Below are 26,471 nucleotides of genomic sequence, written 5' to 3'. Positions count from 1 at the left end.
ATCTGTAAGGTAATCTGGAGGTTTTGGTGTGACCAGCTGGCCTTGGTGCTGCTGGTAGATGTGTGAGATAATTTCATCATCTTGTCTCAGGAGGAAGGGAGAGACCCTGAAAGACCAGACACCAATTTCCCTGCAGGGATATGATGGGGTGCAAACAGGACTTGACATTCAGTGTGTCCTTGGTGAGCTGCCAAATGTTTGCATATCAGCCTGGCTTTTACTGGTAGGTGTCAATGCTTCTTTCCAGGCCTGGTTTCCACCAAAACCTGAATTATTTGCAGTGTTGGTTTTTTTTTTTTTTTTTTTTTTTCTCTTTGTTCCCTTTTTTCTTTCTGCATTCAGTGCCTTAGCAAGAACACAGCTGAAGTCCTGGGAGCCCAAACTAAACCTGTCTATTACACATGACCTGATTAGATGCCATGGTAATAAGCATTTGAATCTAAAGCTAGATTAGGCAGGGAACAGTCTGAGGCTGGATTTGCATAGCATGCATTCCTTTTCCATAGGACGTGTTGGTAAATCTACTGAAAGTGAATTTAGAAAGCGCTGGCATGTGTCAAGTGCTCCTGTTGATGCATGGGTTGCTCTTCACACTAGGCACTCAGCTGGGAAAAAAATGCCTGTGATTGCCTGGAAGATGCTTTTTCTCCTCTCTGCCTCCTCTCATGGCTCATTTTGCAGTCCATGGGGATTGGTAGCTCTTGCCAGCTCTAAAAATCTGCATTAAGGGCGATTTGAAAGTTTTTGCCTGGAGAGGCAATTATTTCAGGGTGCTTTCTCTTCCTGTGACAACTCTGGCAGTAGTGGAGTGAATCTGGAATTTTCAGGTATCTAAATCCAATTTGCAGCTTTTTCAAGCTTTCACTTCAGTGTTACAGGTCTTGTGATGGAAAATGCTGCAAAGATTTGTTATCCAAAAGCCATTTCATTCCCTTCCCCTGTGGACAGTCAGAAGATTGTGGATGATGTGGGGGTCAGTCTGCATTATGTCATTACCATGTTTAGGCCATCCAGACTGCAGTGTTAATGTGGGGCAATGGGATGCAGAGGTCAGACAAGGGGGGAAAATGTTTTGCAAGGTTTAGGGTGGTGTCTGGGCAGTGAACCTGCAGGCTGTCTGTTCTAGGAAAGGTTTGAGATGGAGTCACGGGTTTCAATCTTGGTGGGCCCCTCTTTGTTATCCGTGGTGATGTCTGGGCTGTGCTGGAACCCCTGACATTCTGGTGAATGCAAATCTGCGGCCCTGAGCGGCCTCCATCAGCCAACTGCATTGCCACTTTTGCTGATAGAGGTGTTTCAAAAGCTTCTGAAGAAATGGGAGAGTGTTTCTGGGTGTTGGGGGTGTATTTTCTCACTGCAGATCTGGGCAGACCTGGTGTCAGTCAAATGCATTGCCCTGAAGCCATGAAAGGAGGGAAGCTTTGAAGGAATGATTGTTGGATCCCAGAAACCTGTTTTTTTTGAGCTTTCTGTGCTTTCTGACACTTGACCCCCTGGAGAACACTGCTTTTGACCTGAGGCCTTGGAGAAGGCTCCAAATTTGAGTGATGGAGTTAAAATCACAGGTGTGTAGTTAAATAGAAGTGTGTGATTTCACATGGTGAAGGGTTTTAAATTTGAGGTTTTTATAATATAGTAATAGGTATGGGACAAGATGGAGGATTTTGGGTGGTGTCTTTTTTGGTGTTCATCTTCTTCATGCTTTCAGGCAGTAGTTTCTGTTAGTGCTGCACTGAGGGTCACGCGAGTTTGGTTATTGGGTTAAAAGTATAAATAATATAGGTGTTAATTCTCTATTGGACTGTTTAGCTTTAAGAGATCTTGTAACTAGCTAGGTTCATCTCCATTTTGCTTGCTTCTAGCTGGTAGCTGGAAGTGTTGATGAACTTTTGGTACTTTAGATAAGATTTAATAAACAACCAAGCCTGAAGACGAGAAAATTCGTCTCCTTCATGTTGTTTAATTCTGGCTCTGAGTGAAGACAAAAAAAACTTCAGACAAACCACTAATGAAGTGGTGCAAACACCACCCTGTTACAAATGACCACCAGAGCACCTGAAGCCTTGCCCAGGTGTGAAGAGCTCTGCAAGACCCAGCCACCCCCAGGACTCACCTCTAAAAATGTGAAGTTCTCCATTGGTTTGGACTGAGGGTGAACCAGACTGGTGTTGATGGGGAGAAGTCAAGATGCCATCACTCCAGAGGTGTCCTTTATATGCTGAGCATGACTCCACCAGTCTGGAATATCCCTTTGGTCACTTGGGCTCACCTGTCCTGGCTGTGTCCCCTCCCAGCTCCCTGTGCATCCCCAGCATCCTAACTGTGGGGTGAGGGGCAGAAAAGACCTTGACTCTGTAACTAAAACACCTCTGAATTAGCAATGCTGTTTCCAGCACTAACCCAAAGAAAATTAATCATTCCAGTCACAACCAGCTTGGAAAGGGGCAGGACTGGTTTGAGAAAGTCTGCTCTACTGCTGCAGATGCAATGAAATTTAAAAAAATCAAACATAGTTATGTTCTCTCAGGGTGTCTGAGCCTCTCAAGTTCCCCCTGGGCCACTTTTTCAAAGTGGTTATTTGCAATTGCTAGCTTTTTTTTTTTTTTTTTTTTTTTAATGAAAAGAGAGATGATTGTATAAATACCTACAGGAGTGGGAAGCTTGAGTTGCAATTTGTGCTGGGTGCAGTGTGAAAACCTGCAAAGGAGAGAAATCCACTCCCATATGTAGCTGTGGAAGGGATGTGCCCACTGTTGCAGTGATAATATTGCCCTTCCAGGGGGGTTCCTCACTGAAATGTTTGCTCAGGTGGGGTGCAGAGGCTTATTTTTTGAGCAGTGTATAGAGATGAAGGCAGGCAGGGTGCCTGAAGCACTCGAGATGCTCTGGATGCCCTGTTTGGATTCCAAACTCTGGGGAAAACCTGATTTGGTTAAATCAATGCACAGAGGAAAAACTAACAATCCTGTGCATGTACTCAGTGTGTATAAATTCGGTTTGTATTGATGCTGCTGATGCTGATACTTCCCCGGATTAAGCATTAAAATAGCCTCTATTGATTTTTAAATGCATCCCCTTGGGACCTCCACTGGACTGACATTCCCCTCTGGATGCTCCAGCAGGGGAAGAGGAGCCTTCCTTTGGTCCATCCCCTCTGTCAGAGGCTGGATAATTAGGCAATTAAAACCACATGCCCCCATTAAGACAGGTCTCTGAGTTGCATGTGGTGGATTTGAGCAGCTGTCCTGGAAAATCGAGTCCTGCTGCCCTGTGGCTTGGGATGCTGCAGATCCATCCTGGTCAAAGCAGGGCTTTTGCCATAAGCTACATTTTGTTGTAGCCACATAAAATAAGTATGACCAAGCCTTCAATTAATCTCACTTGCTGTGCTCACCTGATTTTTATTGTTTTTTTTTTGTTTCTTTAAATGCAATCAGTATTTCAGTGAAATATGATAAAAGTTGCTGTTTTTTCCCAGGCTGGGTGGGAGCTGTTGGGATTATATTGTGCCTGATGTGAGCTCACATACATTGTTTTTTGGTGTTCATCTGCTGGAGCACAGGGAGGTATTAGTGTCATACTGGAAGGAAAAGTGGCCAGCAGGCCTTTTCTGCCATTAGACATATTTATCAAGGAATTCTCAACCTCAGGTTTGTACTTTAGGGGGGAAAATCACTCTGGATTAACATCAGAATTTAAAAACCTTTAAAAGAAAATCAGCATTGCAGATGGGTAGGCTAGCTGAGAGATCTGACAAGTGTGTTTTGTTTGCTCTGGGCACCTTCTGTACCATGAGTTTAATGATATCTTGAAGTTTAATGATACTTAGCCATCAGAGTCCCTGCTGGGAAGGACTCCTATTTACAGCAGCCTTCATCAAGTTCCCATTTTGAGAGAGAAAGAAACCAGCCTGCTCCACACCACAAAATGCCTGAACGCCTGTGGTTCCAGCAGCCTCACCTTAAGCACAGGTAGTGCTAAAAAAACTCCAAACACCCCCCAAAAAAAGCCCTCTGGGACTCAGCCAGTAGCTCCTTGTTGCCTTGTGGTGCTGGCCCCGTGGCAGATGTTGCTGTGCTGATGGACTGGAAGCATCTGCTGCTGAGCAACTTGGAAACTCCACTTTGTGAAGCCAAATTAAGAGGCTTTAAAAGAGGATAAAAACCTGCCTGCCTTCAGCCAGTCTCACCCCAGGGATTACTGCTGAAATGGGGAGCACTGAAATGGAAAGCTCAGCAGTGAGGGTTTGCATACAATAAATCACAGTCACAGCCCAAATATTCACTGGAGGAGCAGGGATGAAAAACGGGAGGAATTAAAATAAAGGAAGGCTGTTTATTGAACTGTTGTTCTCCGGGAAAAGGCTAATTGGCAAACAAATATCCTCCTCCAGTGGGAAATACAACTCCTCTCTTGCTTGCCAGGCTGCTGAGTTTGTATTAACAGCGTTTGCATTGTCAAAGGGAGTAGTCAGAACTTGTGATATCTGGGCTGGGCTTTACAGCTGGCATTAACACCTTCTGGAGCTGTGTTGTGCTTTGAATGAGCAGTTTTCTCCCAGCTAGGGCCAAAACCAGCAGTGGAAAGGGAGTGGGGCTGGATTGGTGCTTGTGATGGGGATGGAGCCAGAATGGAAGAGGATTCTCAGCGAGGCTGTAGGAGCCCCCTGAGCTGCCCAGGGGTCTTGCATCCCTCTTTCTTAAATGGTTTTGTCCTTGAGGACTGCTGGACAAGGCTTGGCATCACCCAGCCTGGACACTCCCAAAGAGAGACCAGGTTCAAATGGCACAGGACAAGTTTTGGGAGGCTCTTCCCTGCAAGGCTTCAGGCTTTCAGGAGAGCCTTGGGTGGGTGCTAATCCCTCCCTGCAGGTAACCTCAGCTCTGAAAGGGCTGTGTCTGCCCCTTTGAGCCCACCACAATGCAGCTGCTGCCCCAAAACAAGAGTGGGGTGAGGAGAGCACCAGGACCCACAGCCCCTTTCCTTTCTGCTGGTTTATTTCTGTGTTACCTTTTATAACTGGGCTGGGACAGGGAGCCCCAGCATCCTTCCTGGAGAGCCTCCCCTGCCAGCTCTGCCTTCCTGGAAAGTCTCTTGGGCTTGGATAAGTGTGACTGGGTTTCAGGATGCAAATCATGGAGTACATTTCAGGGAGCAATATATGACTTGAAAACTGTTTCTTCCTCCCACCAGTGCCAACGCACCCCACCTTTTTTGGTTTGATTCTGCAAAAAGAGAACCACGGATCCGCCTGGTTTCTGGGAAAACGGGATATGTGTGTCTGCAAAATTGGGTCATTCAGCACCCTAGTGAATATCAAGAAATATATATATATGTATTTATAGAGGTTTGCAAACTGGGTCTTGTCTGTGGCTCCATGTTGTTGTCCTTGTTCCTGAAAGAAATGGTATTTGCCTGAGCTGATCTGCTGGATCTCCTGTAAGAAGTGATCTGTAGTGGTTTGGAGGATCTGGTGCCAGTGCTCAGCTTGCCACTGATGAAATTTACACTTTTAGTGGAGAACTTGTGACCTCCAGTGTTACTGTGCTGCTCACCATCTCGATGGCTGGGAAACTTCCAGCAAGGTTTGGTTTTTAATCCTCAAAAACTAAACAAAGTTTTGCTGCAGCAGCGTCTTTCCTGGTTGGATTAATACATTCACCGAGCCGTGCACCAGAGGGGATCAAGGGCTGTGTGGGGCTCCCTGGGCCAGCTCCTGATAAATGCTGCAAGCCCTCAGCCCTCTCCTTGGATCCCAGCTTGTCTCCATGCCCTGAACATCCTGCAGCACACCATCAACCATGCCCTGCTCCGGATTTTTGCTGGCTTGCCAAAGCGAGCAGCGCTGCTGCGAGGATTGATTTCAGCTGGAGAGCTCTAAGGCAGATCCCGTCTCACCCTGCTGTGCACCACGCTCTTCCCCCTGAAAAGTGGATTACAGAGTCAGCAGCGTGTGCTTCCCTTGGCAGGGACCTCTCTGGTGTGCTGGAGAGGTGACAGGCAAGCCAGGCCATGGTGCTCTCACAGCACCGTGGAGTTTGTTGCTCTTTTCCCTGAATAGCATCAACACCTCCAGGTGGGAGCCCCATGCAGACACCAAAAAGTCTCTCGCAGCACTTTTGATAGGTGTAAGTTTAAAGTGGAAAAAGGAAGGCTTTTCTGGCCTGTTACAAATTCATTAAACTCTCTTTCCCTCACTAGCTCTGGAATGAACTTGGTCTAATTTTTCTTGCTGCACCCTGGTTGTGGCCATCAAGTTCCTGAAGCTCATCTGCCCTTGAGCTGAACAAAATGTTTTCTTGCGAGACAGCAGGCCCAGATGTATGCTTCAGGATATGACAAAAACGCCACACTAAAAGGAAAGGATGGAAAGAGGAGGTGACACATTTTAGGCAAGCACTGAGTTGTTGATGATGCTGGCACATGGGGCTTTGCTGGAGTGAGCAGAGCCTGTGGCTGCAGCCATCTCCCCGTGGCATCAGGGACACTGTGCTGGTGGCCTTCAGGCACCAGGTAGCCCAAGCAAGGTATGGAGACACAAAACACTCTTTCTGTTAGCTCCATAGAGTATAATAGGATTTGTGGGACAAGGAAAGAGGATCGGGGTAATTCACAATTTGGCAGATGTATTTCTAAATCCATGAAAACCAGGTCTTTGCTTGTGCTGAGAATTACAGCTCTTGTGATGCACTAGTGATGAGTCAGGCTCCTCCTGGCAGCTGCATCATGGAAAGGGTACTGTTCCCATCCCTTTCGGGCTGCTGTTTGGAGAGTAGATGGGTGGAGAAAAAAGCAATCAATAGTTTAAAGCCTTTTAGCTGAATGTTTTGGGCTTTTTGCCCCCTCCTCAAGATATCCACTCATTTCTTCCAAACACAGACATTGCTCCCCTGTACAGCCCATGCCTGAAAACAGCTTTACACTGCGGAAAGGGGGTTTTGGAAATCATCATGAGAGTTTGTGGCCAAAAGATCATTCTGGTTGCTTTAAACAGCAGCAGCTGTGCTGGGGATGCTCAGCACGGTGGAGGTGCTGGTAATGGGCTCAGATCCTCTGAGCTTCTGTGTTGGAGAGAAGGTGATTCCTGCTCAGGGGAGGGCAATCCTATTTGTGAGCATTTCATCCATGCAAGAGCTCAATGTCAAACGTTTTATTTTTAAAATTGAATAATACTTAGGACCCCCCTCCTCAGTAAAAAGTGTTTCCATGCACCAGCTTTGGTGGAAATGTGAAATGGAGGAGCACTTCTCTCTCTTGAGAGGGATGTGCAGCCTCCTCTTGGATGGGCAGAGCACCATGAACACATTTTGGAGGGCTCACAATCAGAACCAAACACAAGAAGAGGTTGGGTTACTGTCTTGGGTCTGTAAGGCGAAAAATTAAAATGTGCCTGTGAAGGGCTTTGGTGCTTCTCAGTGAATGCTGCAAATGTACAGCTGGTCTGAAAAATGCTGTGGGAGCATCCAGTTTTTATTGCTGTGAAGGTCTGGATGTGGCTTAACGAAGGAGGAAAAATCATCTAGAATTGTTTATTAAAAAAACTGATGCAAGTTACCTTGTGCTGTGCCCTGTTCTGGGTGTTGAATTCATCGGGAGAATCCCTGAGGGAGGAGGATGAGCATGGCTCAGTGATGGGGTGGGACATCTCTAGGGTGCACTGTGTGAAATGTCAAATTCCTGCTTTCTAAGTGCTGAGAAAAGGGGTCCAGTATACCTGGCTTTAACACTTGGTGACAGTGATGGCATCTTCCTTAAGTCCTTGCTGGAGCCAAGTGTCTCCCAACCATCACCAGCCAAGGACATCACTTGGCAGTGATGGATGAGAGTTGGAATATTTCCATTGTTTGGGAGCATCCCAGGCTGTGCTGAAGCTCTTGCAGAGTAAAGGCAGGCAAAGCTTGGCATGGGCCAAAGTGCTGAAATTGGTGAGGACATGGCAGAGAGGGTCAGTGAGCGCTGTTAACCAAAACCACTCCCTCCTTGTGCTGGAATAAAGCTCCACGTTCAGAGAAAGAGCTCACTCGGGATCTTGCATCCTCATTTTGGGAGGGGAGCCAGGAAAACAACAAGCTAATATTCATGTCTGAGGTTTTAGCTCCTGGCTGCTGGGTGGGTTTGGAGGAGGCGGGTGTGAAGGGGAGCGTGTGCTCTCCTTTGCATGTGTTTGTGCCCTTGTTGGGTATTTTTAGGCTGCAGACCGCAATGCTGCAATACCGGTGCTGGCTCCCAACCAGCTGGTCGGGGCATCGGTCACAGACAGGCTTTGGCAGCTCCTTACTCCACACAGTTTAATTTAGCTTGCTGAGGAGGCTGTTGAATATGCAAGTGGTAATTGCTGCTCTCCTTTCCTTAAAGCAAAGGAGGAAGCAACACCAGGGTCCAATTTTCTGCTAATGACTGATTTCATTTAAACACTGCTCAGGGCGATGTAGGCTTGATGCTTTTCTATTTAGGGCTGGGGAGAAGTAAACTCCTATCTCTGTATCACTGACACTAAATTCCTATCTCTGTGTATCACTGAGCTGGGTGCCCTCCATCCGTCCTGGTCGCACACATGAGAGCAAAGCTCCTTCTCCTCCTTCTCTTCAGTCTGGGTTTCCAGTTTGAGCCCATCACACACACATTTTCACCCTTGTTTCTGTGAAAACCGGGTTGTTTAGGAATGATTCAGCCCCATCAGCCCTGCCTTGAGATTTGGGCTTGGCTACAAGTTCCCTTAGTGACCCTTCCCAACCTATCTTCCCTGGCTCTGTTCATACAGGGGCAATTAAGCTTAATTTATTCTGGCCCGCTCAATAATAGAGGCCAGAAGGCACCATCAGATCACAATCTGACTTAAATTTATTGATCTAATTAGCAGTCAAAGGTACGAGCAGGACACTTAACATATGATGCGGCATAGAACTTGTCCCTTCTGTTCTCCTTAACACAAGCCTCCAGATTGCCAGAGGCTGCTGCTTTTTCTTCTTGAATAACCAATTTCTGCAGGATTTGCAGGGGAGGAGGAGGCTGTGTAGCTGGACTTTGTTCTGACGATGCAAGCTGTCTGCAGCTCCCAGTGACCTGCCAGGGAGCTGTGTTTTGATTTTGATCCATCATGTCAATGAATATTCATCAGCCTTCTGAAGGTTTAATGCTATTTGCCTGGTAGCTAACATATTCTCTCCCTAACCTTTTTTTAGCCTTGGTTGCTAATAACCTACAGCCCACTCAGTCTGCATTATAGGGTGGTTTGGCTTTTTAAATTGTTTATAGATGAAAATGAGGAGCCTCAATAGCTCCAGAGCTGGAAGCAGCTCAAAAGTACCTTGTCTTGGTTGCTGCATGGCTGTCTGCTTCAAACCCCAAAATAAAACCTTGCCTTTTGGTCTGTCATTCAGATTCCTCATAAAACATTGTCAGGAGTGCGTATCTCTGAAGAGCAGGTGTTGTTCTGATAAAAGCTTTCCACACGTTTTTGTAAGCCCAAGTCAGAGCTTGTATGTAGCAGCAGGTTTCAAGGACGAGATTGACACGGTGTTGAAAAGGAGATGGAAAATGCCCCGTGGAAGAGCTGGGTCTGCTCCTGGAGCAGGATCAGGATCAGACACTGCTTTGGGAATGGTGTGGCTGTACCCATGGACTTGGAATGACCAAGTGACCAAACTTTGCACATCTGAGGACCCAGTGTAGGTTGGGACAGAGCTCCTGTGCTGGACACAAAGCGGTGGGCAGCCACCAGCATCTCCCTTTGCACCCTGCTCCTTGTGGCTCTCTAAAACCCAAACCTGCGGTGTTTTCCTCCACGTTGGAGTGGACAGAAATCCGTGTGCCTTTGGCTTTTTGTTTCCCTCCCTTCTTTAGGAGAGAAACTCGGCAGCAGGTCCCCAAACCCTGCTGACACCGAGGGGATGCCAGCAGGCAACTAATGGATTTGCTGCGGTGCTGGCTGCTGGGGAGCCGTGATGAGAGAGCTTTCATGGCAGCTGAAATTCCTCCAGCGGCTGCATATTTCTACATCCAAGATGTAAAAATGTGAAATGAGATTTGGGGCCCTTCAGGAAGGGGGGACTCTGCAGGCTGGGCACACAGAGCAATTGCACAGCCTGGGATTATCCTGTGTGAAGATCCAATAGCTGTTTCCCATCGTTCGTGGTTCAGCAGATGATTACACCATGTGCTAAAAACGTGCCATCGAGATCATTTCAGGGGTCAAATCATCTGTTCAAGAACTGTGGGTAGAGCCTGGATTTTGTGCAAGGTCCCTGCTTTCAGGGGGCAGTGTTTGCCATGCTGTGGTGGTGCAGGGTCTGACCTCGGGTCTGACCCCAGCCCTGGCTCTCCACAGGGCACAGCAGCTGTTTGTTCTGCTGTATAAATCCATAGTTGGAGGGAATGGCAGGCTCCAGGGAGATCAGACACTCCTTTCCAAATGCTGACCTTTTTTCCCCTGAGTCTCTTCATAGCTTTGTTAATAAATCTGAGTCATCCATATTTCAACCTTGGCTGTTTGTCCAGTCTCTTAACATCTCAGTGTCTTGTTTTGCAGAGATAAAATATGTGGGTGTGTAACTTTGTAAGACAAATGTTTAGGCTTTCGAAAATTCCCCACTTTGCTGGTTGATTTTTCTCATTAGAGTGTTTCTCCACACTCCTCATTCCTCATAGGTGACCCTCCTCTTGTGTCACTGACTTAAGAGTCGCAATTTTGGGGCAGCTTTTGCCTGGTCCTTGCTGTCACTATGCAGGCAGGTTCCTGCCCTGAGCTTTGCTCCCAACCAGAGTTTCAGAAATCAGCAAAACCCAAGCAGCCACCGGGGCCAGCGGTGCCCGACGTCAGCACTGCTTAGGAAAATCTGAGCTACCAGCACCGTGTGATTTTTATCAGCTGAAATCGCGTCTTGTAAATATTTACTGGAGCTGCAAGTAAGGTTTATCTAATTAAAGCCAAACAAAACTTTCCATGAAAAAGAGCCGCCGTACTGGTGGATGTTTAGGGACACGTTTAAGAGTCGAGGGAAGCGTGCAGGATATTTTTTTTCCAGCTCTGCTGCTGTCTGTAGCTCGGGGCATGCTGAGCCACATGAGGTCTTCGAGGATTGAATCACCCATGGTGGGGACCTGGTGGCCCCATGCACATCCAGCTGTTCTGACAGCAGTTTCTTGAATTTTCCATACTCCTGGCAATGGGGTGTGGGTATGAGGGGGGCTGGCCTGGCTGCCATGGCATGGAGAGGTTGGTGGGGATTTGCTGGGGTTGGCAACAGTGGTGGGGCTCAGAGCTCCTCATCCCACGGGGACAGTGGCGTGACCCCCGCCGCTGCCAGCTCCGGCACGAGGCGAAGCAAAAGCATCTTTTTTAATTTGCGTGGTCGTCAAGGTTGCCAGGACTGTAAACGTCAAATCTGAGCAGAAATATTTGGCATGAAAGCCGTGTCTGCTCTTCCCCTCGGTGCGGAGCGCGTGGGTGGCTCGGGTTCCTCCTCCCGCCGCGGGACGGGAGCGCAGCGCTGCGGGGCGGCCGCTCCAGCCTCCACTCCTCTCTTCCCCGCAGGATCTAGTGCCCAGCAGGGAGGCACACGGAGGATTGTGGCCATGGCCCCGAGGAAGAGGAGCGGCCGGGGGATCTCCTTCATCTTCTGCTGCTTCCGCAGCAGCGACCACCCCGAGATCACGTACCGGCTGCGCAATGACAGCAGCTTCGCCCTGCAGACCATGGAGCCCTCGCTGCCCATGCCGCCGGTGGAGGAGCTGGATGCCATGTTCACCGAGCTGGTGGTGAGTAGGATACTTCTTCATTTCAGTGCTACTTTTGGGGTTTCTCTCTCTGTCCCCTCAACCCTCTCCTCGCAGTCTCCCCAGCCTTGGTTTTCAGTTTTCAGGCAGACTTTGGCATGAAGGGTGGCTGCTCTCGCTGAACCCTGAGCTCTGCTCCTCCCTGAAGTCCTGCCAGTTTGGGGTGGTCTCTCTCATTAGAAACTCTTAATTTCTTATAGCAGGGTCTTGGTTCCAAGCTGGTAAAGCAGGATGTTCCCTGTAGGTGCAAAGTGACTTTACTTGCTGGGCACTCAGCTTCACAGAAGTTGTCGGGTATGGGCTACACTGAGACTTGGGAAATCAGGATATTGTTTCTTTATCCCTTGGTTCTAAAACTTGGAAAAACATGGATTAAGAAAAACATTGACAGCCAAAAAAAGCTTTACTTTCCTCTAAGCAAAAACATTTTGGTGTGGTATTTTGGATGGTGTTGTACTTTGAGTTCATTCAGCACTGAAATGATGTTTTCCTACAGTGCTTGGATGCATAGAGGGAGCTGGGAATTGTGACACTGGTCAGTCACACCTCAAGGTATAGCACATGCCATTAGATGCCAGGCAGCATGGACCTGTTCAGCCAGGCCTCTTGGTAAGGAAAGCTCCAGGTTGTATTCTAAAAGCTGGTTTTGCCAAGACATCCTTCTCCAAGGGCAGGATGTGGCAGGCCAGGACACCAATACAGCACAGTGGGGATGAAGTGTCCCTGCAGCAGACCTCTGCTCAGGTTGGGTTTGTTCAGGAGAAGTGGCTGTCTCTGTGCTCATTTATTCTCCACTGATAACTCGTCCAAATCAGGTTTTCCTGGGCAAATTCTTTCCCATGGATCACTTTCCCCACGCCCCAGCCAAAGGCTTGTTGGGCTGAAGGGGGGCTGGAGCCCCACCAAGCCAGTGCACCTCATCTCAGCCCAGGATTTTCAAAACATCTCTTCCAAACTCATCCAGATGCTTCATGCAGTGGCAGTGCCACAGGGAAGCTCCGTGCAGCCAGGCAGGAGCCAGTCCAGCCTGGGGTACACCCTGGTGTGGCCCTTCTGCTCCCCAGCCTTTCTCCATGCTGTTGAGATTTTTGAGTTATTTTTCCCCAGCCAAGGGTGAGAAAAAGGCCCAGAGGCAGCTGCTGCTCCGGGGTGTGCTGGCAGCAGGAGCCTCGCTGGCTCCCTGGGGACTGAAGCCATGCAGGGAGGGGGACAGTGTGTGCCCACTGTGCTCATCTACAGGCAGCTGCAACCCCCTGGCTCCCCAAAAAACCCATCAGGCAGATCTCAACCCAAGCCAGCACTAGGTAGGAGGGAGGGGGAAGCCAAGCTCTGCCCTGTGGGCACAAGCAGGCAGATTCCCATCCAGGGGAGTGAAGTTGCAAATCCCCCCAGCCCGTCCTTACAACGGCTCCTTCTTGCTCTCTGTAACCTGTTGGTGTCGGGTATTGAATTTCAGCATTAGTTAAATGGTTTGGAAAGGATCCCACTGTTCCTGTACAAACCCACTGTGTAACATTTGGAAGAGAGACAGAGAAAGCACTCAGAGGTGCTGGGCTGATCTTTACGCCTGTGGGAGCCCAAAGTCATCGTGCTTGGCCCTCCTGGGTGGGATGGCTTGTGCCTGCTCTGTGGGACTAAGGCTCCCTCCAAAGTCCTTGGCTGTCTCAGCCCATTGGCTTGAGGGAAGGTAAAGGAGTTGGAGGGGATCTGGAGGCTTTGCCAGCTGGAGTTGGTCCTTTGCCAGCTCTTCTCTTGCAGCTTAATCATGACTTTTCTGTCCCACTTGTTTGCATCAGGGATCAGAGTGGGAGGGATGGAGGATTTCAGGCCTGGGATGGGGGGTATCTCTGGGGACATTGCAGCAGTAGGGATGGTCCCTTGGCATGGACAATCCTCCTGCAGACACAAACAAGAGTGGGATCCCTGCTCCACAGATCCCAGCCTTATATTGAAAGGCGAAGTCCCTTTCTTTTTGGAGCCATCCTGCAAAATATTCCCTGAGTTTTGTGTGTTTTTAAGTGTGCCTTGTTGATCTGAGGCAGGAAACATCCCTAGTGTGAGAAATTGGTGATTGTCCCATGCCAGCAGCAGAGGATGAGGGCCTGAGCTGCAGAGGGATGTGGAGCAGCTGTGATTCCAAGGTCAGCTACAGGCTTGGGCTGCTCTCCCAGTGTCTGTTTTTTGGCCTGTTTTGTGTTAGATGGACACTTTGGATTTTAATTAGGATAGGTAAATAGAACAGATAAATAGTTAGGAATTTATTCTGTGTCTGTGCAAGTGTTTTTCACTTAGTTGCATTAAGAACAACAGGGAAATGGGATTTTTTATTTTTGTTTTTTTTTTTTTTTTCTTGGGCACAAATTTCAGCAATAAGAAATGCCTGATCTTCATCCCAGACTGCAGGGACTATAACCAGCCGTGTGCAGCAGGCAGGGGCTTTTCCCTGGCTCAGGGCAGATGCAGATGTTGTTGTTGTGGTCAATGACTGATCACTGCTTCCTCCCGAAGGAACCTTTTCCCTTTCTCTGCCTCTCTCCCAGCCTGGTCTGAATGGGTTTTGTTGGAGCATTGTTGGGATGTCGCTCAGGCAGGCACCAGCCCTGTCTGAAAGGCTTTTCTTTGTCTCCTCTTCTGCCGGGGCTCCGGCCAGGCTCAGCCACCCGGGCAGGAGCAGGTGCTGGCAGAGAGGCACAAACAAAAGCAGAGTATTTCTGCAAGATTTACTGATTTGCAGCTCCTTTGGCTGGGACAATGCTTTGTGGTTTTGTGCAGCTTTCCCTGCATCAGCACCGCTGTGTCCTGCTGGCTTGGGTAGGTGCTGTTTGCTTCCTGAGGCTCCTGCAGAGGTGTGGTACCTGCCAGGCAGCATCCATTGGATTTAAGGAGTTTCAGGAGCCATCAGTCCTCCCACAGGACACATCAGGAGGATCACTGATCACTGTGCCCCAGAGAGGAGGAAATCTGGGGTTGCACGAACTGCCTGCAAACCAAGAGAACAAAGCTGTGCCATCTGCCACAGCTTCTTTCAAGAGGCTCCTGCGTATCCAGGCTAACAATACAGCATTTCTTCAAAGGCTGAAATCTTGCTTGCACGCTCAGAGAAAGCACTTGCAAAGCTCCACATAATGGTGCCATATGGTAGATCTTGCCATAACAATCCTCTCTATTTTCTGCCAGCAACTAGACTTCCCACCAGATGGGTGAATGACTGATGTCCTTTATATCTGCTTAACACTCCTTGTCACTCTGAGGCTTGTAATGAAATGCTCTGTGTGTGGTGTGTGCACCGGGCAGGGGGCTGGGATGGTTTGGTTTGGAGAGCACAGGAGGAGCCCCAGCATGACCCAGGACCCCTCACTGGCTCTCTTCACAGTGGGGTGGGTCACAGTGGCATCTCCATCCCTGCAGAGCGAGACTGATGCTCCAGTGGCTCCTCAGACAGCTTAGATGCTCAGAGGAGCTACTGAGTCTGATGTGGCTTTGCTTGTCCCTGAAGCACAAGATGCTGCCTCTCCCTGATCCCACACCCTGCTCCCAGGCTGAATCCCTGCTGGTGGAGGGATGGGTTCAGAGGAGATGCTGTCCCAGACATTCCTCAGTGCTCATCTTCCCCAGGCTTTGAGGAAATTCCATTTACGGCTCCTGATGGGGCTTCACAGCCTTTTCACTTCTGAATTAGTGATGCAGAAGAAATTAGAGCAACCTCCATCCAGCCCTGCATCCTGCCTGTGATGTGCAGCAGCCTGTTTTTAGCCTGTGAAACCAGAGCAGGTAACCTTCCCTGGGTCCCTCTGCCCAGACTCCAGCAGCTGACAAGTTTTTGGGGATTTGGGGAGGTGACACCAGGAGGAGAGCAGCTGTGCAGTGTCCCCAGCCCCCCAGACTCAGGATGGGTGCAGGCCTTTGCCCACTGATGCTGCCTGGGCTTTATCCCTTCCCCTCACATGGAAGGCGGCTGTATCCCCTCCCTGCTGCTTTATGAAGTAGTGGAAACTTGTGAGCCTGAGGAACAATAAAAAGGTCTCTGGCAGCTTATAAGATTTATCACAGCATTTGTTTTTGCTGTTCATGGGGCAACTAATGCATTTCATCCGAGCTGCTCTCTGGATGCTATCAGGAGATAGTTAGGAGATAGTATCCCCTGTCACAGACATTAAATCTGTTGCCTTTGAAATGCTTCGTGGTGGTCGATGTGTCTGTGGCTCATGATGTGCAGTGCTGGGGCAGGATTCTCCGTGTATAACTGTCCCTTGGAGCTGTGCCTTCCCTTCCTCTTGGCATGCTGGGATGATGGCTGTTTTATATGCTGCTTGAACAGGGAGCATATAAACGTGAGGAGAATGGTGGTGTGATCAGTGTGAGCACTGCTGTGTGTCAGTAACAGCTCTGGGTTGGGAACTCATTGCTAGTGATATCCAGTTGTACTTAGGAACTTCAGTAATGTGCTTTTCCCCCCGGTTTCTAATCCAATAAGGAGAAAGTATGAGGTTTTGGGCTTTGCAAAACAACACGGCTTTTAAGTAGCAGCTGAGGGATCAGCTGCAAAGCCAAGCTTTGCATTTCATGCTTGCAGGTCAGCTGTCGTATTTTGCAGCCTGGTCCTTCCAGCATTAAGGACTTTAGGATTTTGAGAACCACTGAATGGTTACCAAAGCCATTTCCTCTATATCTGCAAAGAAAAGCATGTGGCTGCTGTCTGGAAAAAATTGCAATTGCAGTAGCCCTTGTGTCCTGGGCAAGCCACCCCTTTCTGCAGAGTCAATCCAGAGTCAGATGCTGAGCATGGAGCTGCTGACCCCATCCCACTGCTGTCTCCCAAAACCAAGCTCCCTTGGCTTATGAATCACTTTTAAGAAGGCAGACCAAATGATTGGTAATATCTGCTTTTAAATTCACTCTGCAGGGACCCGTGTGCCATACGGACACTTTCACCAGGCTGCCCAGTTTCTGTTTTTCAGATATGAACAGTCTGGACCTGCCAGGCTCCCATCCCAGCCCCGTGCTCACAGTGCTGGTTTTCATCACCTCGTGTTGTTAACACCCTCCCAGATAATCTCTAAATGTACCTTTTGATAGGCAAGCATCTGATAAAGAATAGACACCTACTCTGTCAGAAAATAAGGATTTTCTGCCTACGTGAGTTCCCTGGACCTGAATGAACCAGTCTACCGAGGAATAGTGTATTTCAGCAGAAACAGCCCTGTAATTGCAGTATCTGTTAGTGCTACAAACCAGCGCGGAGGCTTGCCCAAAAAACGTGCTGTTCCCAACCCCTGATTTTGCAAAGGAACCATGTTACAGCACAGTGTGAATCTCAGCTGAAGGCAGAGAGCACATAAGGAACCCCTTTGTTTCCAGAAGTACAAGTGAAGTGGAAAAATAATATAGTCTACCTGCTAAAGGCTTTCCACTTTGCACTTCGTAAAAGAGGAGGCCACATCCCTGGGAGATGCCTGGGCAGCTCATTTGGTAACACGTGGGTGACTTTAATTGAGGCATTTAGGTTTTTGGCTTGCACTTGGTCTGGGTGTTTCTGGCACAGGTCACCATGGAGGGTACCAGCCTCTTTGGACAGGGAATCTGCTCCAGCAGCAATCTTCTTCCTGACTGCTCGGTGGCTGGGTGGTGTTGCTGGACTTGTGAGCAGGATTGCACAGCAGATGAGCTGTGCTCTGTCACCGTCCTCAGGTGGAAGCATTCCTGCCGGGAATGGCCTGTGCCTGCCTTGTGTCCATTTGCAGATAGCAGTGGAAGCTGTCTGTGCTGCTGTAGTATCTGTTGTTGGCACAGCCTGGGTGTTCCTCAGCGTGGGAACATCACCAAGGTCAGCTTTTGGCAGCCGAGGCTTTTGCAGCCCTGCAGGGAGGATCCTGCCTGAGTGCCCAGAGGTCCTAATTCCCATGAACTCCAGTGTTCAAATCAATACCATTATTTACAGGGATCAGCTTCCCTTTCCCAACCATACCCAACATCTGTAATCCAGTCTGATGCCTGCTTGCACGTGACATTTTGCTGGATGTCAGACCCTGAAATCATAGAAATCACAGAATAGTTTGGTTTGGAAGGGACCTTAAAGATCATCTCATTCCAGCCCCCCTGCCATGGACAGGGACACTTTCCACCTGACCAGGTGCTCCAAGTCTCATCCAGCCTTGGTCAGAACTAACGTGTTCTCAAGATGTCCCTTCTTTACACCTGAGCAAGTTCTTAAAGTGCCATTAGGATGCCAGGTGTGACTAAAGCCATGCCTCTGGAGGATGAGGACTTGTCCCATCCAGGCATCCATTTCCATCCTCTGTTGCTCCCATCATCATCAGGCTATAGCTGGCTTCTGCTTCCCGTGGCTGCATTCTTTAGGTCCCACAACCAGAGTGGTACCTCCTGGGAAACTTCCAGGATCAAGTTGGTGTGGGGCTTTGTAGCCTCTGATTCCATCCAGCCCCTTTTTGAAACCCTTCCCAGAGCATGATCTGGGGAAACCTTGGCACAGTTTAGCCCCAGACCAACCATCCACAGTGTGGATGTGCTCTCTACCTGAGCATCCCTGTCAGGCAAGGGACATCTGGAGCCACTCGACCTGTTGGCTTGATTTCCAGCCTGAGCAGCTCCCTGGGGTGCCAGGAGCAGAAGCAGTGTAAAATCTGACTGAAAAGGGAGCTGCTGCTTTGGCTCTGTGAAGAGGTGAGAGGTCCACATCCAAAACCTTACTTATTTGCCAACTCTGTGCTTTATTATGGTAGGAAGTGCACCCACCAAAGGACAGCCATGCCCAGCTCTGGGTAGTTGGATTGAATCCATTTAAGCTGTCACTGTAGTAGATAATACTACAGTATGAGACACATACTGAGACATATTTTTGTTGTTTTTTCAGAGTGTATGTACAATTGTGTGGAAAAAGTGCACTGGTGATGCACCTGCAGGGTGATCTGAGAGTGCTCTGCAGGGTGAAACTGTGTAGATCAATAACTCAGGCTGGAAATGTACCCTGGGTTAATTAAAATGGGAGAAAGGTTTTCCAGATGAGATCAGTAAAAAGGTCACAGGAGGCCAAGCTCAATAAATAACACTAAAAAGAAATTTATGAGGTTATATATACATATATATGATAACAAAAACGAAGAATAAACTAAGTGGATACCTCTCTTAAAATACACTAATATTGAAATATATGCACCTTTGAAACCTTCAGACTATTAAAATAATTAATTTAATTAAAATATTAAAGCATTACATGTTGTAATCCTCATTTAGGTGTTTGAACTGATGGGAACATGAATCAACTGCAGCTGGAGTTTATTGGAGGGCTAAATCAGATATTGATGGTCATAATCTTTCCTGCAGAAGGAGGAAGGAATATATATTTTGTTTATGTCTGTCCAATGTCTTCAGGTCAATAACTGAGCAGGGTGGATTGGGGTCTTTCTGAGACTAGGACGAAAAATTCGTTGTGGGAGGAGGTTAACTAGGCATGAGCACTTTGAAGTGCTTCTGTTATTCCTTGTTGCTGCTACTCATTCTTTTTGCTGTGAGCAATTTCCTTTATTCAGGAAATTCATAAAGGCAAAATGAATTATCATCTTTTATCTGTTATGCTTATTCATTAAGAAATATGAATAGTTGATTTTTGCTCATGTTCTGTAATTGCAGCTGCAAGTTGTCATGGAGAAATTAAAAATACTCAGTGATAATATTAGCAGGGGTTGGCTTGTCTGAGGAGTTGTTTTTAAGCTCTCAGGGTACTGTAGCTGAAGTGTGCTGAGGAGGAGGCATTTTTATTAGTGATAATAAAAACAAAAGACTTTTTTTTAAAAACCTCTGAGATAAATCTGCATACAGTGAGAATTGTAGCTGCCTGAATGAAGCTGCAGCTGGAGGAGCTCCTCCAGTGGCGCAGGGTGGGTGTGGAGGCTGGGGAGTTGTTTATAGCAGCCACTGATTAGTGAGGATTAATATGTCTTTTTTTTTTTTTCCCAAGAAAACAGCTTAAAAGGAAAACAAGGAGCTGAGCAGGGTGTGTTCTGAGGCAGGGGTGTGCTGAAGGCAGCAGGGCCAGCAGTGGAAGCAGCAGCTGCTGCTCCGGCCACACGGGCAGCGGAAAAACACGAGATGAGGAACGGGGGGAAAAATGCTGATTGCCATTTCCCCTGACACCACAGCCTTCTGGGATAAATCAAATTGATGAACCTGCAGAAGAATGCCTGGAAGAGAGTGAAAAAGCAGTATGACCCCTGAGAAAGGAAGGCAGTGCAGGCTTCAACAGGCCATTATTTACTGACTTCTTAATTCCCATGATGGACCCCTTAATGCCAAGCGTTGCCTGAAAGTTCACACTTTGTTTTTTCCTTCTATTTTTTTCCAGTTTTTTGGAACAGTCTTGGATCTCTCTCATGCTTCATTTGATGATGCAAGAGATCTCTTCTTTACATTTTATAGCCTTGCTTACAGAAGTTTCTAAACTCTGTGCACCCATCCACCAGGAGTAAATTCACTTGCTCTTTATCATGTGAGGCATTTATTGATCCAGTGACATCTTTCTGTACGTGTGTGTGTGTATATCCACATAAATATATATGTATATATATCTGTATCAATCCAGAGAGAGAGGAGTTGTGGATGCCTCATGCCTGGAAGTTTTAAAGCCAGGTTAGATGGGACTTGAAGCAGCTTTGTCTATTGGGTGGCATCCCTGCTCACAGTGAATGGGTTTATGGTTCTGCCCAAAACAAGCTTTTCTGTCATTCTATAAACATATATATGTATGTATATACAAACCCAGCACAAACCACCAAATTTTAAATAATCATTATTTCAGTTATGGCAATGAGTGACCTCCAGTCTCCTCCATGTACTACACTTACACAGTTTATCAGCCAGAAAAGTGCACTGGATTTAAAGGTTTTTCATCTTCTTTTCTTACAACCTGTAAGGGTATTTTGGAGTTGCAGACCCCTCAATAGGAAATGGTTCCTTTTTTAGTCTCTGCTCCCCAGGTGCTTCATGCAGAATGTTTGATGGTGTGAAGGACCTGTGGGATGTAGGAGAAAACCCATGCTGGTCATGCTGTGGTCTTGTGGATGTGGGTGGGCAGCACTTGGGCTCACCCAGCTCCAGGAACCCATCCTGGAGGTCATTCCTGAAGTCAGGAGATTTGCAGCATCCTGCTGTCTCCCTCCTGTTGCCCCCATCAAAGCCCGTGGCTGTGTCTGTGGAAGATGCTCATTAAAACATGGCATCAGTGAAGTGGCAGGGACAGGAGTTTGTCTCAAAGGACTGTGCTGTGAGTCTGAGGCTGGACTTGATGCTTTTCCTGCTGGGAGGGTCAAACATTTCTTCCAGTGGCTTTTTGGCTTGATCTGGCTTTGCCTTCAGGAGGTGATGGGAGATATGGTGATGGCTACCAACCACAGAGGTGGTGCCATCTCTGTCCTTGGAGATACTCAAGAAGCCATCTGTACATTGCAGTGGCCCTGCTTGGCCAGGGGGCTGATTGACCACTCCTCCTACCATCGAGTTGGCAGCTTGGGGAGGTGCAGGCCATGGGGACAACTGTCCCTGAGTGCTGCTGTGTGTCCTCCAGGGAAAAGCTATGGACCACTTGTTTGTGGTGCAGGATTGTGCTCACCGTGTGCTGAGCTGAGCCACACGTTTCTCAGGTAGCTTTAGGAGAATGGTGTGAGATCTCACCTTCAGGGGAGCTGGTGCTGTGCTCAGAGACAGGGGGTGAGGTTTGCTTGGCTGGAATGGAGAGCTGTCAGCAGAGCACACAGCATGGAAGTGTTGTACCTCCTGGAAATAGCAAAATGCAAGCTGAGAATCAAAGCTTCCCTACGAGGTTTTTTTTCTAAAGCCGTATTCAAATGAAGATTTAATGTGGAAACCTGTTTCCTTGATGTAAAGGTGAATAGTTTAGTATGGGATAAATATTTAAGAGTAGTGTATCTCTTTCCAGTAAAAACACTCTGGGCAGAGACTTCCTTTCGGTAGTGAAACGAGGCTGTTATTTTCTGTGCCACTGACCTGATTCCAAAAAAATGTATTAAAAATAGTGAAGCTGGCAGATCCTGACACGGGAGGCAGCCAGGTGGGAGGGGCAGAGCTGTGAAAGGTGAGGCTGAAGCCAGGGGTGAGGGCTGTGAGGGTGATGGACACTCGTTGTCTTCTCACTCTTCAACAGCTGTCAGCATCACACGCTGTAGTGGGAGTGTGTGGATTGCAAATGGCCCATAAAATGAATTGCCAGTTAGGATCACCTAATTATCAAGCTCGTGATTATTAATTGAAGGCCCATATGGGTGTGAGTTTCTGCAGGGCTGCGTCTCTGGTTGATTGTTAAAGGCTTTGTGGGAGCTGCATTTCTACAGTGGGCTATGAGCCCACAGAAAACAGGTGTTGTTCCTGTCCTTCATCTTTTTGGAGCTGGAAAGGGCAGATTCTGAGCACTAAGATGCACTCAGCCTAAGCAAAGGGCTGGAGGTGGCTGCAGGAATCCCCATACACATAAAACCCAGCAAAGCTCTGACTCTGCACAGTTGAGTCACTGTTAGGGCTCTGAATAACAGTCGTTAGTCACTCTTTGATTATGAGGATTTTCATATTCACTGCTGCCACATAGTATTTATTTAAACACCTCTCCCAAGCATCCTGCAAGATATCATTAGGTAGGTGTCGTTGAGTGATGCAGGGCTGTGATGACTGAACATGTTAGAGCTGGGGCACGATGAAATGTGCTGTGTGAGACTTAGAAGCATTTCTGCACCTTTTTTGGATGTGTTTGCACGTTGTCATGTGCCAGCACCTACCTAATATGTTCTTCTGTTTTGTCCCTTCTTGCTCCTGCTTAGGCTTCAGCTTGGTTTCGGTTTTTTTTTCTTGGTTAAGTAATCTTCACATTTGCACAAGTTATCTTTTTAGGGTATGGGCATTTTGGAAGTTTCAGTAAATATTTTTCTAAGGACCTAAGTGCAGGTGTGCATGGCTGGTGCTTTCATGCCTGATTATCAGATTCACATGGCCAGCAAGTGGGGTCACAGTGGAAGCAGTTTCCTGTGTTCTCTCAAACCCTTACCACAGAGGTAAATATTCATCAAGAGACCCTTGTCCTCCCCCACACTCCCAGATTTCCTTTTCCAATGAGCTGAATTTCAGTCGGGTCCCTGTGTAGGTCATCCTGTTGGTCACCTTTAGACTTCCAAAAAAGTGTTCAAGGCCAGGTTGTATGGGACCCTGAGCAACCTGGTTTAGAGGGTGGAGAATGTTGGAACTAGATGATATTTAATGCCTCTCCCAACCCAAACCATTCTGTGATTTCTGTGAACTGAGGCTGAACAGAGCTTGGATGTTTGGCAAGCTCATAGCCTGAGGAGACAACGGGGAGGTGCAGTTCTGATTTTGAGACTTGCCCAAGGCTGGGGTGGAGGTTGGTTGGTTGATAGGAATCTCTGACCTCCCAAACTGTAAGGCCATGGGAGTGTTGGAGAATGGCATCCCTAGCCCAGGTTCTCCTTCCTGGGTGCAGGAGGATGAGATGTGTCTCACACTGGGCTCAGGTTTTCTCAGTCCTCTCTTTTTCCCCATTCTCTGTTGTAGCAGCATGCTTTTTTTCTATTGTAAAGGTGTCCAAGTCTGCTTCCAGAGCTCCACCAGCATCAGCTGTGTGCAGCATGTTGTTTTGAAGATTTGGGATAAAAAAGTCAGAGAAGAGGCAAAGCCTCGTCCATAATGATGTAATAGAAAAAGCTCCACAACAACTTCCCTTTTGAGGAGTAATTTCATCAAGAAGAGAAATCAATACCTGCAGGGGATAGATGAGCTTTTCTGAGATGTTTGGGACTGCTAGCTGCCCTCTGTCACTGGTTGTTTGCTGGGTGCCCCTAGGTTTGGGTTACAAGATAGCTGAAAGCTCCCTTCCTTGGCTACTGGGTGCAGTATGAGCTTGAATTAGATCAGCTGAATTTCTCAGTGGTCTGTGGGCTTGCTGATGCAGGGACCCATCTTTTGCCAGAGGCATCTTGCTCTGCCTTCCCCAAATAGGGCTTTGATTGGGGTACAGAGGCTGCCAGTTTTAGTTGGTGTTATTGTTCAGGCAGGGAAGCTTTAACAGTTCTCCAGATGGGGTTTTTTTGATTGCTGGAATTAAATGTGTAATTTTTGATGGGGATCCTCTTACTTAAATCCACTGTCTGGGTGGGATGAGTTGGCTTGAGGCCATGCCAGGGCTTTCCTGTGACCTTTTGCAGCCTCTCCAGTGTCTCACTGCTGCTCCCAAACCCCTCCAGCACTGTCATTGTCATCAGTGGTGGTGATTTTGAGACACCCATGGTTCTAAGATCGATGTTGGCTTTAGCAACAAGCCTCCCAGCCCTGCCTGAATGTTTTATTTAGTTCCCTCATAAAAGCTTTGACCTACATCTGGCACCAGGAAGCGATGAGGCTTTGATAATACTCGGGCATCCCAGCGGAGGGCAGGCTGCTAACCGAGCTTCCACGTGGAAAATGGATGTGTACTTTAAAACATCAGATAAACCAATAAAGGCTTCACTCCGTAAACAGCTTTATCTTTGCCAGGCAGTATGTGATCCAGTTTTGATGGAGAGGATGTACTGCTTTATGAACTGTAGGTATTAGGAAAAAAGCTTTCTATTTTTAGTTGTAGGAAAACAAAGCAAAAGCCAAAACACCTACAGTTTTTGATGATATGAGGGTGGCAGCAGTGGAAATGGGCTGGACCACTCGGGGTGAGGTGCTCCAGTGAAGCAGTGATGATAAAAAAGAAAGGTTCTGTTTGAATTTTTCTTTGCTGTGTGTGTCTTTGATGAGATTGCTCACCTGAAGCTGTCAGTGTGAATCCTGTGGGTAGCCGTGATGGCTTCATGGGTGTCCTTTCCAAAACACTTACAGCCTTTAAAAGCAGTGAAGGAGATGTCTGGGAGGGACAATGCAGGGGAATTTGCAGCCCAGAGTCAGGAGAGGTCAGCAAAAGCAGGATGAGAATTGGAATCATTCCCTGGCAAATCCAGAGTCACAGGTGATGCTGTGGGGTCACCACTGCACTGTGGTGTGGCCCCACATGGATTTGCACTGCTTGTCTGGGGGGTTGTGTCTGTGCCATCGCTGTTTTTGTACTCATGTTGTGTGTTTTGTGTTTCTTTCCCCCTTCCCAGGATGAACTTGACCTCACAGACAAGCACAGAGAGGCCATGTTTGCACTGCCGGCCGAGAAGAAGTGGCAGATCTACTGCAGCAAGAAAAAAGTGAGACTTGTTGGGTGCTGAGCCTCTTCCCTCTCATGCACGATGGGTGGGAGTTGGGGGAAAGGACACAGCTCTCCTGGGATGCCAGGGTGTCACAGAAATGTACCTGTTCCTGGAATAACCCTGGGAAAACAAGGTCTTTGGTCCATTCAGGCTGGAGGGGGTGTCCCCGCAGCCCATGGGGGTGTCCCCAGCCCCATGCTCATCCCTGCCAGCACATCAGGACCATGTGGAACTCTGTGGGCACTGAGGTTGGCTTTGCAGGGACAAGGGGCTGCTCACCATCTCCTTAGAGCTCCTCCCAGTACCTAAAGGATGTTTACAAAACAGATGGGGACAGACATTATAATAGAGGCTGTAGCAGTAGGACAAAGGGTAATGATTGTAAACTGGAAGTTTATTTAGGTTAGATAAAAGGAAGAAGGTTTTTACAGGGAGGGTGCTGAAACACTGGCACAGGTTGCCCAGAGAAGCTGTGGATGCTCCATCCCTGGAAGTGTTTCAGGCCAGGTAGGATGGGTTTTGGAGCAGCCTGGTCTGGTGACAGGTGTCCCTGCTGGCATTGGAACTAGCTGATCTTTAAGGTTCCTGCCAACCCAAACCATTCTAGGGTTCCGTGGTGCCCCTCACGTGTCTGCAGGGGGTGGCTGGGCAGAGCTGGCAGTCACTGGCCCCACTCAGAGGGTGCTCACTGCTGTAAATGTCTCTTTTCTCCTGCTGTAGCAATGGCACCAGATTTTCCATCCGCATTTTAGGCCAAGAGCAGGCTTACCTTGCTCATGTAGGATTAAGTTTTAAGCCTCTCATAAATACCCCTGAAATCCCTGTATTATTGTTAGACAGAGGCCTGCCATGCCCGAGATTTAAATTGGAGGGGAGAAGGGATGTTAACAAATTACAGGCACTGGTCTGGATCAACAAGAGAATGGGCAGGGGATGCTCACTCCTCACTCCCTGGTGGATAAGCAGAGCCTTGCCCTGGTGTGTCTGGATAATGGGAGAGTTAAATCAAGCAAAGCTGTGTAATTATTATTGTGAGTGGAGATTATGTGCTATCTAATCTCCTGAGGAAAGGTTTAGATGGAGCTGATGGTGGCTCTTTCCCTTTCCAGAACCTCCTTGCTTTCATGGCTTTTTAAAGGCTGTAAAACTCCTTGCTCACAGGGGGAAGGAGCCACAGAAGTGCCTGTGACATCCTCTGAGGTTCTGGGAGCAGGCACCCATCTGAAGCTGGATCCTGGCTGCTGCTCTCCTCTGGTCCTCATTCCTCTGGCTCTTCCCAGCCGCTCCTTCCCTACTTGTGAGCTGCAGAGCATATGTGCCACTGCTTGCTCTGATGGAGATGTGCTGGTGGAGACAAATGCTTTTCTCCTACTTTTTAATTAAAAATGAGCAAGAACACGTTGATGAAGGCTCCAGCCATGGAGGAAATCAGGAATTACATGG

The 26,471-nt window shown here is 48.0% G+C and overlaps 1 protein-coding gene across 2 annotated transcripts in view; it reads left to right on the top strand.

Annotated features, from left to right (window-relative positions):
- Positions 1-26,471, top strand: part of DAAM1 (dishevelled associated activator of morphogenesis 1) — an 89,946-nt gene that overhangs the window by 26,227 nt on the left and 37,248 nt on the right. For both annotated transcript variants that reach the window (XM_014871412.2, XM_088166352.1), the window contains exons 3-4: positions 11,534-11,757; positions 24,936-25,025. In XM_014871412.2, the coding sequence (XP_014726898.2) occupies positions 11,575-11,757; positions 24,936-25,025 (273 nt within the window). In that variant the 5' untranslated portion in view covers positions 11,534-11,574. The remainder of the gene's footprint in view (positions 1-11,533; positions 11,758-24,935; positions 25,026-26,471) is intronic.

Source organism: Sturnus vulgaris, chromosome 6 (assembly GCF_052056855.1).
Source record: "Sturnus vulgaris isolate bStuVul1 chromosome 6, bStuVul1.hap1, whole genome shotgun sequence".
NCBI classification, from domain to species: Eukaryota; Metazoa; Chordata; class Aves; order Passeriformes; family Sturnidae; genus Sturnus; species Sturnus vulgaris.
This window is presented reverse-complemented; position numbering and strand designations above follow the sequence as displayed.